This window comes from Dendrobates tinctorius, unplaced genomic scaffold (genome assembly GCF_039654945.1).
Source record: "Dendrobates tinctorius isolate UK_male_01 unplaced genomic scaffold, ASM3965494v1 ptg000250l, whole genome shotgun sequence".
Classification (NCBI taxonomy): Eukaryota; Metazoa; Chordata; class Amphibia; order Anura; family Dendrobatidae; genus Dendrobates; species Dendrobates tinctorius.
In genome coordinates this window covers 63,095,768-63,114,976 of record NW_027361917.1, presented here as the reverse complement: position 1 = coordinate 63,114,976, position 19,209 = coordinate 63,095,768, and the positions used below count along the sequence as shown (strand labels likewise).

At 43.5% G+C, this 19,209-nt stretch overlaps 1 protein-coding gene across 2 annotated transcripts in view; it reads right to left on the bottom strand.

The window, feature by feature from the left end:
- ACOXL (acyl-CoA oxidase like) overlaps nt 1-19,209 on the bottom strand; it is a 756,489-nt gene that overhangs the window by 168,507 nt on the left and 568,773 nt on the right. For both annotated transcript variants that reach the window (XM_073557722.1, XM_073557721.1), the window contains exons 15-16: nt 12,015-12,126; nt 4,397-4,484 (exon numbers count right to left, since the gene is read on the bottom strand). In XM_073557722.1, coding sequence (XP_073413823.1) covers nt 4,397-4,484; nt 12,015-12,126 — 200 coding nt within the window. The remainder of the gene's footprint in view (nt 1-4,396; nt 4,485-12,014; nt 12,127-19,209) is intronic.

The window sequence follows — 19,209 nt, the reverse complement described above, 5'->3', positions numbered from 1 at the left end:
ATTTGCAGTCTTGCCCTGTCCTGTATTTTGTATAATATGTCATTTAACTTTCCTCTGGTTCATTTGCTGTAAATTAACCATGTCTCCTTCCCCCAATACTTGCAATGTCTTGTGATGTACCTGGACCATAATCTAATTTAGGCTTGTGTCAACAGCTAGTGGAACTTTGGCTATTGTTTTCCTAAGCAGAAGATAACCTACAATACACATCCTGTAGACTAAGTGGAGCCCTTACATTTCTAGAATCTTCTGATGGACCAAACCATTGAATAGTAGGTGTGACCCCTACCCCCCTTCAGATGGACTGATCCCAGGAGCCCTGACAATACATTCTTGCTTTAAGATCAGATGTGAGTTGGATGCTAAAAGAGAAGGATGAGGCTGTCTGAGGAAGCCTCAGCCTCTGTGTGATCGTGGTGGATTTCTGGGACTCTTAAAGGACTATGGTTTTGTGATCTGGCACAAGGATTGTCGGGAGGTGCCCCCGAATCAGTTTCCTGTGGACTTATTTTGGGACTCTGCAAATTACCTTCGTGTTGTTCCTGTTTTCTGGTCAATAAATCTGTTGGATCGTTCCCAGGCCTGTTGTCCCTCCTTGCTCTGGAGAATACTCCCGTCACAAACTGGTGGCAGCAGTGGGATCAGAGCAGAAGAAATGGAGGACAACGGCCCATCAACTTCTGGAACCAGAGCCTCAGAGTACAAGAACTGGACTGCAAAGAACCTACAAACAAAGGCCCGTGAACTGGGAGTCAGCTGCAAGGGACTCTCCAAGGAGCAGCTGATTGAAGCTTTGGAAGCAGTTCGCCTGCAAGATGATGCTGAGGAAGGATCCTCACAGCAAAGAGAGGAAAGGCGGCAGTCGGAGGTAAATACCCAAAAAAGTCAGTGGGTTGTGTGGTACGAGGAGGAGATGGCCTTACTGGGAGAAGAGGCTACCATAGAAGATAAGAGGGAGGTCATGCGCACAGCCAAGGAGAGGCAGCGCAGGATGGAGGAGAGGGCAATGCTGGAGAGGGAGATCGCTTTGGAGGCAGCGAGAAGCTCCAGACAGACTGTACCCACAGCATCCCCCATGAGGGAACTCCCCAGAGTGTCCCGCAAAGACTTCAAGCCGTTTAATGAGGCTTCCGGTGACATTGAGGGCTTCTTCCTGGACTTTGAGCATCAGTGTCGATTAATGGAAGTCCCGGAAAGGGAGCGCGTCCGACATCTTGTGGGGCTCTTAGAGGGTGGAGCTGCCGCAGCCTATAGAGCTATGGACCCTCGGTGGAACTGTGAGTATGCAGAGATTAAACGGACTGTTCTAGAACATTATGCTGTGACCCCAGACACTTACAGGACCCAGTTTCGTACTTTAGCCTGTAATGAGGAAGTGTCTTTCAAGATGTATGCCCACAGACTCAAACAAATATGTAATCGCTGGCTGGAGGCAGAGGAGGCCTTAACCTGGAACACCTGTCTCCAGGTTATCCTAAAAGAACAATTTTTTGCCCAGTGCCCCGCTGAGATCAGGGAATGGGTGCGTGAGAGGAAACCTGCTACAGTGGAAGAAGCTGCATCTCTCGCTGATGAGGCTCTCACCATCAAGCCTCGGTGGAGAGTTCTGTTGGAGGATGGAGAGAGGCCTACCAGCTCCACAACACCGGTGGCCCCCAGTTCTTCTGTCCCCATTGTTCCCCGTTCCTCTGAGCCACCACCTCGTGTTGATACCTGTGTTAATGTGCCTCCTGTTGCTTCCACTGCGTTTTCTGGAATACGACGAGGAGAGGAAGTAGCAGAGCGCAGGTGTTATGGTTGTGGGCATCCGGGGCATCTGCAGGCCTCATGTCCAGCCAGCTCATGGAGGAATCGTCCTCAAACCCCTACAGCACCTTCAGGTGGGAGCCGACCGGCAGGTTCCCTTACTCCTCGCCCAAGAGGACGCATTGGATGGAGTGAGACACAGCACAGATGCTATCGATGTGGGCAGCCTGGGCATCTGCAAGCCTCCTGCCCAGCTGTTCAAATGAGGATTGATCCTGTACCCAATCATATTATTAATTATGTACAGCCAAGTGCCATGGAGGAAGACGTGTCACCACTACGTGAGGACTGGCCTAGTGCCTCACCCACCCATGTTGCACCACTAGGAGTTTATGGTGTGCGACCCGCAGCTATGACGACTTCAGCTCATCGAGGTAAGCACTTGCAGGAGGTCGTGCTGGATGGACAAAGACTTGTTGGATTTTGTGACTCGGGGGCTTTCCTCACGCTGGCTGATCCCCGAGTGGTTCGGCCTGAGGCAATCCATAGAGGACCTGGGATTGTCATTGAACTGGCTGGTGGACAATGGAGGACTATTCCCACAGCCACTGTGGATCTGAACTTTGGTTTTGGGGTCAGGCGATGTTTGGTTGGGGTGATGGGTGGTCTGCCTGCAGCTGTTCTCCTGGGCAATGATGTGGGAAAGCTACGATGCCAATTTGTGGCTGCATGAAGCCACATGTAAGTTAAGCCATGCCTGTGTGTACTTAACCAGTGACCTGTAGAGGTCCCTAGTACGTACACAAATTGGGAGGGGAAGGGATTGTCATGATTTGCAGTCTTGCCCTGTCCTGTATTTTGTATAATATGTCATTTAACTTTCCTCTGGTTCATTTGCTGTAAATTAACCATGTCTCCTTCCCCCAATACTTGCAATGTCTTGTGATGTACCTGGACCATAATCTAATTTAGGCTTGTGTCAACAGCTAGTGGAACTTTGGCTATTGTTTTCCTAAGCAGAAGATAACCTACAATACACATCCTGTAGACTAAGTGGAGCCCTTACATTTCTAGAATCTTCTGATGGACCAAACCATTGAATAGTAGGTGTGACCCCTACCCCCCTTCAGATGGACTGATCCCAGGAGCCCTGACAATACATTCTTGCTTTAAGATCAGATGTGAGTTGGATGCTAAAAGAGAAGGATGAGGCTGTCTGAGGAAGCCTCAGCCTCTGTGTGATCGTGGTGGATTTCTGGGACTCTTAAAGGACTATGGTTTTGTGATCTGGCACAAGGATTGTCGGGAGGTGCCCCCGAATCAGTTTCCTGTGGACTTATTTTGGGACTCTGCAAATTACCTTCGTGTTGTTCCTGTTTTCTGGTCAATAAATCTGTTGGATCGTTCCCAGGCCTGTTGTCCCTCCTTGCTCTGGAGAATACTCCCGTCACACTAGACTCCAAGTAATGACCTATAACAGTGTTGCTTCCTTAAGTAGCAAGATAGGGAGTGCTTCTGCGCTCTACGGGATACGACACAAATATTTGCAAATAAAATTGAAAGTTTATTGTCAACGCGTTTCAGAACCACCATACATAAACCTGAAGAAGGAGACAGTGGTATTTGAAATGCGCTGACAGTAAACACTTCCTATCCTGCTACTTAAATCTACTGCTTAATGGAAGCTGCTGGATCTGGTTCTCAGGCTCTGTAAGTGTTGTATCTCACACAACCACACAAGGTGAGCGGTTCTGCTAATTATCAACCTTTTTAACGTGTATAATACCCTACTGCGCTACTGCATTCCTTTACAATTGTGTTTTCTTAATACAGTTAGACAAAAAATCAAGTTTAAAGATGCCTAAATTATAAAATAGCCAAAGTTAGGATTCATATACAGAGTTTTTTTAAACATTAGCCAATAAATAATATCGGATTCTTTTCCAAAGGTTTTAATGACACAAAAGATGAAGCTAAATACAGTGAAAGCCACCACATACACAAGATGGCCGTTGGGCAAATGATGGTTTGGCTGAACGTTGGACCGGCACTGCCATACACAGGAGCGCTAATTAGGCAAGAACGCCAGTATTCTCTATGAGAGAGCTGTCGCCAAATGGAGGATGTTATGATCGACAGTCTGAAATTGGACATCCCAGATCAATATTTCTCCAGACAATTAATAGTCCCGATACAGATTAGACTGTTGGCTAATCCCTTTGATATAGACGGATTGGGCCAAAATTAGTCTAATGTGTATGGAGGGATTAAGTGATATGGATGCCGTTTTTAAGTGAGGAATCAGTTTTGACAATAGATTATAACGACACATGCTATTGACTTATAATGGGGCTTGAGCCATTTTTGCTTCTTTTGAGGGCAAGAATTCCATGGCAGCCTGTTTCATTCCTGCTTCAAAAATATTGCTGATTCTTAGACTAGACTTGAAAAAAAATCACTAGTGAAATAAGTGGTGAATTCACCAGTGCACCAGGATCAGAAATCTATCGTACCTATGAGCTGAACTTTCTGAAATAAATTGGGATATACTATACATACTAGGTCACGTTGAAATATAACAGAATCCTACTAAAACACTGAGTCACTTCCACATTAACTGCAAATATAGGTGGGAAAAATATTTACTCACCTCTATGGATATGCGCCAAAGCCAGAGTGACAACATGGTGCAAACAAGAATTCCAAGCAGAAAAAAACTCTTCCTTCTCTGTCATTACCTGATGTAGAATACAGTATGGAGTTAAATAATGATTAAAGCGTTTTGACATTTACATAAAAAAGTCCACAGAATCTGTCACATAATAATGATTATTACAAGCTGAAAAAATAAACTATACACTTGACTAGGAGGAGTAGGTCATTAGATAATTAGGATTAAAAATAAAAAAAACTACTACAAGAATGTTGAGTTTTGTTTGATTTTGTTTAAGCAACATTATTATCATTTGATTATCTTAATGAGGAAAAAAAAGGTATTATATAATGACGACATTGTAGACATGTAGACACATTAATAGTTGAACGTTAGGCTACTTTCAAGATGCTGGGAGCATTCTCAAGGAGGCACGAAGATTCCTGAAGTCTCATGCACATAACTGCAAAAAGAACGCAACACAAAAGCGTCAATTTTTTGCTGCATTATTCCTGCCAAAATGTCTGCAGGAAATACTGGTACTTAACGTGTGCACATGCCCTATAGTAGCAAATAGTGACATAAGGAAGAGGAGAAGACTGCAGTTTCTCTTCCACAGCCTGCTTTTTCTTAGACTTCATCTTATGAGAGAAAACCGAGACAGCAGCGGAAATGGGGTGGGGGTTACGCCTCCCTCTTACATAAAAAGATTTAGGGTACACCCCCTTTAAGAGTAATGATAAAGTGACCCTCCAACCCTGGGACTGAAAACGGACTATGCATTTCACATATACAGTCACCATCCATTTGCCGCCCACTTGCTTTTCAGCTCAGAACAGTCTTCCATTCCTCCTGATTTCAAGAAGGCCTCCTCAGTGTTATGAGGTATACAGCTATAGGTACGATCCACTCCTTCCCTGCCTTTACTGCGCTGTGTAATAGGAAAGCTAGGGAAGCTGAGGTTTACAAGCAACTGCCTTTTTCACAAAGTTTGTTGCTTCACTATTTTCAGGTTATTTTAGTCACATGTTTCTATGGTTACTGAAATAGAATTATAAGCATTCCATACATTTTTAAACATTTATTGAACCTTCCTCTGAAGTTCTTGATTATGCGTTAAATTGGCTGATATAGTGCCAATCTAACAAGCAGCAATGTCCTTGCCTGGAAAGCCCCTTTGTTGTAAAGCAATGACTGCACAGGTTTCCTGGGCGACAACTATTGTTGAAAGAAGAAGACAATTATTCTAAGCACCAGCTCCCTTTCAAAGAAACCAGTTTGCTCTAATTCAGTCAGCATGACACAGTGGTATCTGCTGCCTTGTCCTCGTTAACATTTTCCTCTGAGCTAATGAAATCACTACAATGATGAAAGCAGGTAAATTTGTAGAAGGCTGAAATTTAGTAGAAATTATTTATATTATTAAAATAATTTTCATGAAAAGGAATATAACTATGTATTTTTTTTTTGCAATTCCTATGATCACTCTTCATAAGAATCTAGAGTTAATGTAAACAACTATAAAAACTGAAATGGAAAACAAATTTTGTGTGTGTTTCAAAATGACTCTATACATAAGACATTTATAGTCACTTTTCAGTTCCAGAGTGGCAAATTCCTTTAACTCCATTTCAGAAAGAGCCTGAAATTGAGAATCAGCGCAGGCCAGGAAGAACCTGATGTTCCACTTTAAGGGAAGATATTAGCGAAGGGAATGAGGATGTCGAGTCCATATGGGTCGAAATACATGGAGGGAAAAAGAGTAACAAAATTCTCTTTGGGGTCTGTTACAAACCCCCAAATATAACAGAAATCATGGCAAGTTTACTACTAAGGCAGATAGATGAAGCTGCAACCCATAATGAGGTCCTTGTTATGAGGGACTTTAACTACCCGGATATTAACTGGGAAACAGAGACCTGCGAAACCCATAAAGGCAACAGGTTTCTGCTAATAACCAAGAATAATTATCTTTCACAATTGGTGCAGAATCCAACCAGAGGAGCAGCATTTTTAGACCTAATACTATCTAACAGACCTGACAGAATAACAAATCTGCAGGTTGTTGGGCATCTAGGAAATAGCGACCACAATATTGTACAGTTTCACTTGTCTTTCGCTAGGGGGACATGTCAGGGAGTCACAAAAACACTGAACTTTAGGAAGGCAAAGTTTGACCAGCTTAGAGATGCCCTTAATCTGGTTGCCTGGGACAATGTTCTCAGAAATAAGAATACAGAAAATAAATGGGAAATGTTTAAGAACATCCTTAATAGGCACTGTAAGCGGTCTATACCTTGTAGGAATAAAAGGACAAGAAATAGGAAAAACCCAATGTGGCTAAACAAAAAAGTAAGAGGGGCAATTAACAGTAAAAAGAAAGCATTTAAACTACTAAAGCAGGATGGCACCGTGAAGCTCTAAAAAACTATAAGGAGAAAAATTCTTTATCTAAAAAAATAATTAAAGCTGCCAAAAAGGAAACAGAGAAGCACATTGCTAAGGAGAGTAAAACTAATCCCAAGCTGTTCTTCAACTATATCAATAGTAAAAGAATCAAAAGTGAAAGTGTAGGCCCATTAAAAAATTGTGAGGAAAGTATGGTTGTAGATGATGAGGAAAAAGCTAATATATTAAACACCTTCTTTTCCACGGTATTCACGGTGGAAAATGAAATGCTAGGTGAAATGCCGAGAGACAAAGAAAACCCTATATTAAGGGTCACCAATCTAACCCAAGAAGAGGTGCAAAACTGGCTAAATAAGATTAAAATAGATAAATCTCCGGGTCCGGATGGCATACACCCACGAGTACTAAGAGAACTAAGTAATGTAAAAGACAAACCATTATTTCTTATATTTAGAGACTCTATAGCGACGGGGTTTGTTCCACAGGACTGGCGCATAGCAAATGTGGTACCAATATTCAAAAAGGGCGCTAAAAGTGAACCTGGAAATTATAGGCCAGTAAGTCTAACCTCTATTGTTGGTAAAATATTTGAAGGGTTTCTGAGGGATGTTATTCTGGATTATCTCAATGAGAATAACTGTTTAACGCCATATCAGCATGGGTTTATGAGGAATCGCTCCTGTCAAACCAATCTAATCAGTTTTTATGAAGAGGTTACCTATAAACTGGACCAAGGTGAATCATTGGATGTGGTATATCTTGATTTTTCCAAAGCGTTTGATACCATGCCACACAAGAGATTGGTACACAAAATGAGAATGCTGGGTCTGGGGGAAAATGTGTGTAAATGGGTAAGTAACTGGCTTAGTGATAGAAAGTAGAGGGTGGTTATAAATGGTATATTCTCTCTCTAACTGGGTCGCTGTGACCAATGGGGTACCACAGGGGTCGGTGTTGGGACCTATTCTCTTCAACATAATTATTAACGATCTGGTAGAAGGTTTGCACAGTAAAATATCGATATTTGCAGATGATACAAAACTATGTAAATCAGTCAATACAAGAGAAGATAGTATTCTGCTACAGATGGATCTGGATAAGTTGGGAACTTGGGCCGAAAGGTGGCAGATGCAGTTTAACAATGATGATAAATGTAAGGTTATACACATGGGAAGAAGGAATCAATATCACCATGACACACTGAACGGGAAACCACTGGGTAAATCTGACATGGAGAAGGACTTGGGGATCCTAGTTAATGATAAAATTACCTGAAGCAGCCAGTGCCAGGCAGCGGCTGCCAAGGCAAACAGGATCATGGGGTGCATTAAAAGAGGTCTGGATACACATGATGAGAGCATCATACTGCCTCTGTACAAATCTCTGGTTAGACCGAACATGGAGTACTGTGTACAGTTTTGGGCACCGGTGCTCAGGAAGGATATAATGGAACTAGAGTGGGTACAAAGGAGGGCAACAAAATTAATAAAGGGGATGGGGGAACTACAATCCCAAGAGAGATTAGCAAAATTAGGATTATTTAGTCTAGAAAAAAGACGACTGAGGAGCGATCTAATAACCACGTATAAGTATATAAGGGGACAATACAAATATCTCTCCGAGGATCTGTTTATACCAAGGAAGGTGACGGTCACAAGGGGGCATTCTCTGCGTCTGGAGGAGAAAAGGTTTTTATACCAACATAGAAGAGGATTCTTTACTGTTAGGGCAGTGAGAATCTGGAATTCCCTGCCTGAGGAGGTGTGATGGCAAACTCAGTCGAAGGGTTCAAGAGAGGCCTGGATGTCTTCCTGGAGCGTAACAATACTGTATCTTACAGTTATTGTTAGGTTCTTTAGAAGGACGTAGATCTGGGGATTTATTCTGACAGAATTTTATAGGCTGAACTGGATGGACTAATGTCTTTTTTCGGCCTTACTAACTATGTTAATAACTATGTAGTGTCAGAATAGACCCAGAATGAGTGGAATGCTGGCATAAAAGTGAAGATTGTGGTGCTGAAGCACTTCCCCAAAATGCTTAAAGCAGAGTGTATCTGAGGGCTGGAAGTTGTGAGATGTGACAGTGTGCCTGAATAGTAAGCATTACCTTGGGCACCTTTCATAGTGTTCTCATTTCATACATTCATGGTATACACACGGGATATGCCCTAAATGTATGGTAGATATTGATCATGCTAATGGCATCTACATTTATCTAGAGAATGAGGCAATACGCACAGCTGTCAATAGGGATGTGGTCAGTAACCCACATGCATATGACTACTCTGAATATTTCTCCACTGAAAGATGCGCACATCAGGGCTCTATGCCTGAAAATATACAGGTTACATTAATGGGATCCATACCTACTATGACCTATCCCAGGGATAGGAGAAACAGTATTTTAATTTAAAAAAATCAATAGTATAGGTGAAATTGAAAACTTTGAAATCTATCTTATTAGAGAAATCTACTTCACTCTGACTGAACTGTTCATTCATTGTCATTTCTTCAGTGAATAGAGCTGTTTCAATTACAGAGATAAAATATGATAGTTGGTGCTCTTAAAGTTTTATTGTGAACTATAAATGTTATTTCAAGAGAACTTGCAGCAGAATATCTGTATCTGCCTCTATTTCCTCCCTCCTCCCCTCAGTAGAATTTTAAAATCACCAATTGTAATTTCCTATCCCAACAGTGGAAAAATAAGTTTAATGTCTGAATATAGATTTTATCCATGAATTGAGAGTGAAAAATAAATCCAGAAGAAAAAAGAAGTAGGTTTGTCTGATAAAATGCAACACAAGGTTGCTTATTTTCATGCACACTATTGATTTATGAAATAAAAATTAAAACAACGGTTACTCTAAGTCGGTACCAGCTGTGTGATTCGTCTGCTTTGTAGGAAAGTCATAACGAGTCCTGAGTGGACAGTGTGAGCCTTCCAGTCCCAAAAGTGTGTATTTAGCCATGTACATCCTATGGGTCAGTCCCTCCTCTGGCCTGTTAAGTGGCCTGTGTGAAAAAGCCCTGGAAGCTAGCGCTGTGGTGGAATATGTTGGGAAAAGAACTGTCACGAGGAATAGAAGAAACTTCATGCTGTGTACAATGAAAATGTAACTGTTAGGCCGGGGTCACACTTGCAACTGCAAACTCGCGCTAGTCTCTCGTGTCAATACCAGGAACTGCCACCGGCACTCGGGATCGGAAAACTCAGTGCATAGAAATACATGCAGCAGCACACTCTGGTCCCGAGTGCCGGCGGCAGTGCCGGGTATTGAAGTGAGAGAGTCACGCAAGTTTCTTGCATTGCAGTTGCAAGTGTGACCCCGGCCTTTACACTGCAAGCAGGGCCAGGACAAGAGGTAGTCAGAGTAAACACTTGCCTAGGGCGCTACCTTTTGCTTACTTGAGGGGGCAAACTTTGAAAAAAATTGCTGAATGCCTGCGGCTGCCTGGCACCTTTCCTTCGACTGCATACATTCAGCACAGTGATGGCCGGGGCACAGGCACACAAGGCAACAGTGTCAGACAATGACATCGCTCACCCCTCTCTCTGCCTGCGCCAAAGCTGTCACTCCCTTCCTGCTCTCAATTGTAAGATGCAGGGCACTTCTGTCCTGTGCTATGTTGGAAATGGCGCACAGAGGGGATGTTAGATGACAAGATCGAGTGACATCATCACGCCGTCCAGCACTCACTGCTGCACAGAGGACATGGTGAACGTGGAGCCTGGATTAGGTGAGTATAAGGTTTTTTTGTTGTTATATTACTATGCAGGGGGGAATAAAATGAGGGGCTTTGCAGAGGGGGGCAAAAATAAGGGGCTGTGCAGAGGGAGCATCAAATGAGGGGTTGTGCAGAGGGTGGGGAATAAACTGAGGGGCTGTGCAGAGTGGGGAAATAAACTGAGGGGCTGTTAATAATAACTTCTAGTATTTCCTTATCATTGTTAAGGACATACTGGGAGTTGTGGGCTCATGCAATACAATTGTTTATGGGGCTGAATTGATATTACAATTGTTCTTGTATTCAAGTACTTTTGATTTGGTGGTTCACGTAAAATATTAATTTAGTGATGATGGTTCTGATGACGTAGTCAAGTACTGATGGTGGGTCTGTTGATGTATTCATGCACTGATGGTGGATCTAGTAATGCATTAATGTACTAATGGAGGTTCTAGTGATATTTTCATCTACTGATGGTGGTTCTGGTGATGTATTCATGTACTGATAGTGGTTCTTGTGATGTATGAATTTACTGATGATGTTTCTGGTGCCCTATTCATGTAATTTTGATGGCTCTGGTCCTCTAATTATATACTGATGATGAGGCTTCGTATTCTTGTACTAATGATGGTTCAGGTGATGACTATATCACCAGAATCATCATCACGAAATGAATACAACAGCAGAACAACATCGCTATGCGTGTACCTCACCAGAAACGAAATACATCACCAGAACCACCATCCGTTTTGTGCAAGCTGTATTTGTTGCATGATGGATGGAAAGATCATCAGACATATACGTTTAACTATAATGGGAGTCTTTTTATTTTACATTATGCCAAATGCATTTGAAACCAAACAGCCACGAATATAGCTACGCTTTATTAGTTTCTATAACTATCCTTGGATTCTATATTTAAAATACAGGATGTCAGGGATTAATATCGCTGTTTTCCACTGTATTGTATAAATAGTGAGCAACAAAAGATTTATTTTGTATCTAACTTTGAAACTGCACTTACTGCTAAGTCACATCCCTAAAGTACTCAACTTTTTTTTTTTTTTAACTTTTGATTACCTTTTTCATAAAAAAGTTACAATTCTAGTGGAAGTGGTCATCAAAGTTTGCTTCCTAACCCAGAGGATCTTGGTGCAATTCTTCTTAACTCACGGTCACCACTAGTATAAGTAAAATCATCATTTCCATTTGACAGGGTATCCATAGCCTCTAATGATTAGCATAGTGTTCCCATTGGGAAAATCTAAGCTAACTATCTGGCATACTTCAGAAAGGATTCAGTCATTTCTTGCTATTACACAGAAATGATTTGGTTCATAAAGACTACTTATTTCCTGGCAGGAATCCAGATACTAATAAAATGTCACAACAAGCAACATAATCAAACACGACATGTGAATATGAATCACATTTACTCTTAATGTTTGCTATGAAGAGTTAATTTACCGCATTACCTTGTTGTAAAGTCTGGCAGCCAGCCCCCGCTGTAGTACCCTCTCCCGAAAATTCACAGCTTTCAAAAAGAATATCAAGTTGCTGATCTTATCTGAACCGATTGCCAAGATACTGAAGGGAAAAAAACACAATTAGTTAAAATATAAAACAAAGAAATGAAGGCGAGATCAAAAATATAGGTAAGTACTGTATATAATTGATGTATAGAATTAGAATTTCACTATTCGCAGCAGTTACATTCTCTGAAACCATAGGTACATGTGTATCATTATATTTCTAAATACATATTTCTCAGTTCATGAATACAGTATAAATGCATACATGACCCCGCTTCCCCCCCACATTTGCACATGCTCATTAGATGCTTTAGTACAGCAGATAAGGTCAATGTCTTTTCATTGCGGCTACTGTACATGTGGATTTCCTAAAACATCAGAAAATTAGAGCCTAAAAAACCCACACAATGGCCAGTGTGAAAAGTGAAAGATTTCGATTTGTTTATTTTAATAAAAAATTTATATATGGAAAAAATAACATTGGCAAACATTTATAAAAATTCCTTTAAAATAACCATTTCTGTTATGACATTCCCTTTAACATCAGCATAAATATATAGAATGTAAAGGAAATGTCTTCGCTAATAACCTTGTATCCTTCCATTCAGTAATTTGGTAGATATTGAACAATGATCCTAGAAGCGGCATAGCACATTTTTATATGTCAGCTACTGAAGAGAAACAACAGAAAGACAGTGATCAAGACAAAAGAAAATGTCCTACAGGTACACAGTTCATATGAGGACATGATGACTGATGATAAATCAGCGCTAGGAAAGACAGAAAATGTAGATGATGGCCACACACCCACATCCAACTTCCCCTCTTTAGGAGAATCACTTTCTGTCCTCAGGTAGATCTGCTGTGGAACATTTCAAACTATTTGTTGGAGCATGTCCAATACAAGTGTAGTGTTACCGTACTACACAACAAATGTCATGTATAGAACACCTCAGTCATTCAGCCAACTGAGCAATAGCTATGCAAGGAGAATTGGAAATCAATTTGGAAATTCACTTATTTCCATGTCCCATATATGCTATAGAAATTCACTGCATTCTGTCAAATAAACAGTAGCTATATGTGTCAGATAGCAATTAAATTTGGAGATTCATGTGTATCCACCTATGAATCCAATCATAAGTCCTCCTTACGTAATTTTTTTTATTGGATTAATTTCTTCCACATGTTTTACAGGGGTTATCCAGGACTTAGTTTATTCTCCTATGGAGCTAGTCGGCTATCGGCAGGTAGTTTTTAACCACCTGCCTGTTCTGCCATGCAGTAATCTCTCCCAGCTCAGAGTGGTTACACACCACTCCTGGCAGCGATGGTCCTACTGTGAAGTCACTGCGACAGAGCAGTTCCTTCTCCGCCGGTCTGCTCTATTGATGGGTCATCTCTGCTAATGTCATTTATATTAACAGAAAGATCTCTGCTGCGTTAGGGTAAGCTGGCTCTCAATCAACATGAAATCAGCAGTGACGCCCCATCAACTGAGCAGACCAGAAGAAGAGAAACTGCTTTGTCAACAGGACACCCCAGAAAGAAGGACAATCACTCCCAGGAGTGGGCAATCCAATCCCTTCGTTATGTCATTCTCAATTAAGCAGATAAAAGGCCTGGAGTTGATTTGAGGTGTGGTGCTTGCATTTGGAAAGTTTTGCTGTGAATGAAACATGCGGTCAAAGGAGCTCTCCATGCAGGTGAAACAAGCCATCCTTAAGCTGCAAAAACAGAAAAAACCCATCCGAGAAATTGCTACAACATTAGGAGTGGCAAAATCTACAGTTTGGTATATCCTGAGAAAGAAAGAAAGCACTGGTGAACTCATCAATGCAAAAAGACCTGGGTGCCCACGGAAGACAACAGTGGTGGATGATCGCAGAATAGTCTCCATGGTGAAGAGAAACCCCTTCACAACAGCCAACCAAGTGAACAACACTCTCCAGGAGGTAGGCGTATCAATATCCAAATCTACCATAAAGAGAAGACTGAATGAAAGTAAATACAGAGGGTTCACTGCACGGTGCAAGCCACTCATAAGCATGAAGAATAAAAAGGCTAGACTGGACTTTGCTAAAAAACATCTAAAAAAGCCAGCACAGTTCTGGAAGAAAATTCTTTGGACAGATGAAACCAAGATCAACCTCTACCAGAATGATGGAAAGAGAAAAGTATGGCAAAGGCGTGGTACAGCTCATGATACAAAGCATACCACATCATCTGTAAAACACGGCAGAGGCAGTGTGATGGCTTGGGCATGCATGCCTGCCAGTGGCACTGGGTCACTAGTGTTTATTGATGATGTGACACAGGACAGAAGCAGCCAAATTAATTCTGAGGTACTCAGAGCCATACTGTGTGCTCAGATCCAGCCAAATGCAGCCAAACTGATTGGTCATGGTTTCATACTACAGATGGACAATGACCCAAAACATAAAGCCAAAGCAACCCAGGAGTTTATTAAAGCAAAGAAGTGGAATATTCTTGAATGGCCAAGTCAGTCACCCGATCTCAACCCAATTGAGCATGCATTTCACTTGTTAAAGACTAAACTTCAGACAGAAAGGCCCACAAACAAGCAGCAACTGAAAACCAGCGCAGAAAAGGCCTGGCAGGGCATCAAAAATGAGGAAACACAGCGTCTGGTGATGTCCATGAGTTCAAGACTTCAGGCAGTCATTGCCAACAAAGGGTTTTCAACCAAGTACTCGAAATGAACATTTTATTTACCATTATTTAATCTGTCCAATTACTTTTGGTCCCTTTAAAAGCAGAGTGGCACATGTTAAGGAGCTGAACCTCCTAAACCCTTCATCCAATTTTAATGTGGATAAGCTCAAATGAAAGCTGAAAGTCTGAACTTCAACTGCATCTGAATTGTTTTGTTTAAAATTCATTGTGGTAATGTCTAGAACCAAAATTAGAAAAAAGAGGCCTGGGAGAACCAACCTACCCCCCACAAAAGTGTGATAGAACATGTTGCAAAAATGCAAGAAAGAATGGAAACAGTCCTACCCTTATTCCGGGAACATATGGAGGCAGCACAACAGTCACAGAGTCGGGTCTATAACCGGGAGGCTAGGGTAAGAACCTTTAGCCCTGGGGATCGGGTGCTGGTACTTGTGCCTACCGTAGATAGCAAATTCCTTGCAAGGTGGCAGGGACCCTATGAGATCATGGAAAAGGTGGGTCCAGTAGACTACAAGGTACACCAGCCATGAAGGAGAAAGCCAGAACAGGTTTACCATGTTAATTTGCTTAAACCATGGAAGGATAGAGAAAACCTTGGTGGGGATAGTCCGCTGCCTGCGTTTCAGATGGAGAAGGCTCCATTACCTCGGGGGCGAGGCAGGAGAAGACCAACCCGCAGTCAAAATTGCAGACACTTTGTCTCCTAGACAGGTTCAGGAGGTCCGGGAGTTCATCAGCTGAAATACAGATGTTTTTTCGGAGCTCCCCGGACGCACCTCCCTAATCCAACATGACATTTTCACGGAGCCACAGGCCAAAGTCAGACTAAAGCCATATCGGGTGCCTGAGGCCTGGCAACAAGCCATCTCGGAAGAGGTGAAAACTATACTACAGTTAGGGGTAATAGGAAAGTCCCAAAGTGAGTGGGCCAGCCCAATAGTCCTAATACTCAAGCCTGATGGGTCTCTAAGATTCTGTAATGATTTTAGAAAGCTTAATGACATTTCAAAGTTTGACTCCTACCCCATGCCCTGGGTTGACGAGCTGATAGAGCGATTTGGGCAGGCACGGTATTTTACAACTCTGGACCTCACAAAAGGTTATTGGCAGGTACCCCTAACAGAGGCGGCGAAGGAAAAAACGGCTTTTGTAACGCCCGAGGGGCTGTTCCAGTATAAGGTGTTACCCTTTGGGTTGCATAGCGCACCAGCTACGTTCCAGCGATTAATAGATATTGTTCTCCCTCCCCATCGCCGCTATGCCTCAGCATATCTAGACAATATTATTGTGTACAACACCGACTGGGAAAGTCACTTAACAAAAGTACAGGCAGTGATAGACTCTCTGCGACAAGCAGGGCTAACTGCCAACCCAAAGAAGTGTTCCATAGAGTTGGAGGAAGCTCGGTACTTGGGTTACGTCATTGTGAGAGGAGTTCTCAAGCCTCAAGTAAACAAAGTGGAGGCAATTCAGAACTGGCCCCGTCCTCTCACAACAAAACAGGTAAAAGCCTTTTTAGGTTTGGAGGGATATTACAGGCGGTTCATTCCCAACTTTGCAACCCTGTCCGCACCTTTAACAGACTGCTTAAAAGGAAGGAAATCTGTGATGGTCCACTGGAATAATCTCTTTCAAAAGAGAGTTCGTTGTGCAGACAGATGCCTCTGAGATAGGGCTCGGGGCCGTGCTGTCTCAGGAGGTTAACGGGAAGAGCAACCCATTAGTTTCCTAAGCCGCAAGCTTACCCCAGCTGAAACCAGGTACAGTATTGTGGAGAGAGAGTGCTTGGCCATCAAGTGGGCACTGGAGTCATTGCGCTACTATTTGCTGGGGAGAACATTTCGGTTGGTGACAGATCATTCCCCCCTTATGTGGATGAGTCAAGCTAAGAAGAGGAATGCCCGTGTCACCAGGTGGTTTCTGTCCCTGCAAAATTTTAAATTTTCAGTAGAACATTGGGCCGGCAGACTACAGGGGAATGTAGATGCTCTGTCCAGAGTTCACTGTATGTCATGTGTCCACCCCTCTAGGGTTGAACATAGGAGGGAGGTACGTGGTACAGTAAAGGGTGTTTTACTGGATGGGAGATACATTTCTCCCATTCAGATTAATGTTTGGCCGGCTTTTTTCCTAAAGACAGGACCTGCAATGATGTCATGGTCACATGATCAGCCCATGTGATGTCTACCTTACCAGTGGGAGGGGTTATGGGCTATGTAATGGAGGCTGGTATTTGGCACATGGTGAGTGTGTGTCTGGATGTTACAGGAACTTGGCTGGACTTAGCCTGAACTTGTGCACAGGATCCCTGTGCTTCAGGACTATAGCAGCAAGACTCTCAACAACCCTGGGAATGGCACCTGGCGGATGCCGCAGGACCTGGCAGCCGCTTAGTTAAGCCCGTTCCGTGCAAGGGGTGAGTCTGGGGCCAGTGGTTCTCCAAGCTGGAGTACATTTATGTTTTTCCTGATTTTCTGTTAACCTGCTGTTTGCAAAGTGACATTAAACCACTGAAATTAGACTTTAAGCCTGTGTGTTGAGTCGTTACTGCAGCCCTGCCATTACCTACCAGAGCGAATCCCTACAATATAAAATATCTAATCATATCTATATATATATAAATCATCTTATTTCTGTCTGTCTGTAACCGAAATCCCGCGGCGCTGATTGGTCGCGGCCGCCAGCTGTTTGTAACGGTAAGCTGCGCCTGTCGCGGACTGGTCCAATCAGCGGCAGGCGCAGTCGGGCACAGCGCATCTGTAAAAAATAGAATTAAAATATAAAAGGTTATACTCACCTTTCGACGGCGTCCGATTTCCTTTCCACGCGCCCGGCCTCGCGGTCCCAGTAATGCCTTGCGCCTTAGACAGGAGATGACGTTACTCTCGCAAGAGAGCGACGTCATCAGCAGTGTTTTGCGCAAAGCATTACTGGGACCGTGAGGCCGGGCGCGTGGAGTGGAGATCGCGGGCCGTCGGAAGGTGAGCTTATAACTATTTTTTATTTTAACAGAGACCATGCATACCAGGAAAGGGGGGTGACGGGACCATGCATACCAGGATAGGGGGGTGAGGGTGACCATGCATACCAGGATAGGGGGGTGAGGGTGACCATGCATACCAGGAAAGGGGGGTGAGGGGGACCATGCATACCAGGATTGGGGGGTGAGAGGACCATGCATTCTAGGATTGGAGGGTGAGGAGACCATGCATACCAGGATAAGGGGGGTGAGGGGTACCATGCATACCAGGATAGGGGGGTGAGAGGACCATGCTTAACAGGATTGGGGGTGAGGGGTACCATGCATATCAGGATTGGGGGGTTAGCAGACCATGCTTACCAGGAAAGGGGGGTGACGGGACCGTGCATACCAGGAAACGGGGGTGAGGGAGACCATGCATACCAGGAAAGGGTGGTGAGGGGACCATGCTTACCAGGAAAGAGGGGTGAGAGGACCATGCATACCAGGATTGGAGGGTGAGAGGACCATGCATTCCAGGATTGGAGGGTGAGGGGACCATGCTTACCAGGATTGAGGGGGTGAGGGGACCATGCATATCAGGATTGGAGGGGTGAGGGGATCATGCATAACAGGATTGGAGGTGACGGGACCATGCATAGCAGGATAGGGGGGTGAGGGGTACCATGCATACCAGGATAGGAGGGTGAGAGGACCATGCATTCCAGGATTGGGGGGTGAGAGGACCATGCTTACCAGGATTGGGGGGTGAGGGGTACCATGCATATCAGGATTGGGGAGTTAGCAGACCATGCATATAAGGATTGGGGGGTGAGTAGACCATGCATATCAGGATTGGGGGGTGAGGGGACCATGCATACCAGGAAAGGGGGGTGACGGGACTGTGCATAACCAGGAAAGGGGGGTGAGGGAGACCATGCATACCAGGAAAGGGGGGTGAGGGGACCATGCTTACCAGGAAAGAGGGGTGAGAGGACCATGCATACCAGGATTGGAGGGTGAGAGGACCATGCATTCCAGGATTGGAGGGTGAGGGGACCATGCTTACCAGGATTGGGGGGGTGAGGGGACCATGCATACCAGGATTGGGGGGGTGAGGGGACCATGCATATCAGGATTGGGGGGTGAGGGGACCATGCATATCAGGATTGGGGGTGATGGGACCATGCATACCAGGATGGGGGGGAGGGGTACCATGCATATCAGGATTGGGGGGTGAGAGTACATGCATATCAGGATTGGGGGGTGCATTATTGCATTATTATTAAAACTTCATAAATAAAACTACATACATATTCTAGAATACCCGATACGTTAGAATCGGGCCACCATCTAGTATGTATTACACACACACACACACATATTATATATATATATATATATATATACATATATATATATTACTGTATATATATTTCATAGGCACATCTTCTTGACCACAACAGGTTATACTGCATGCGT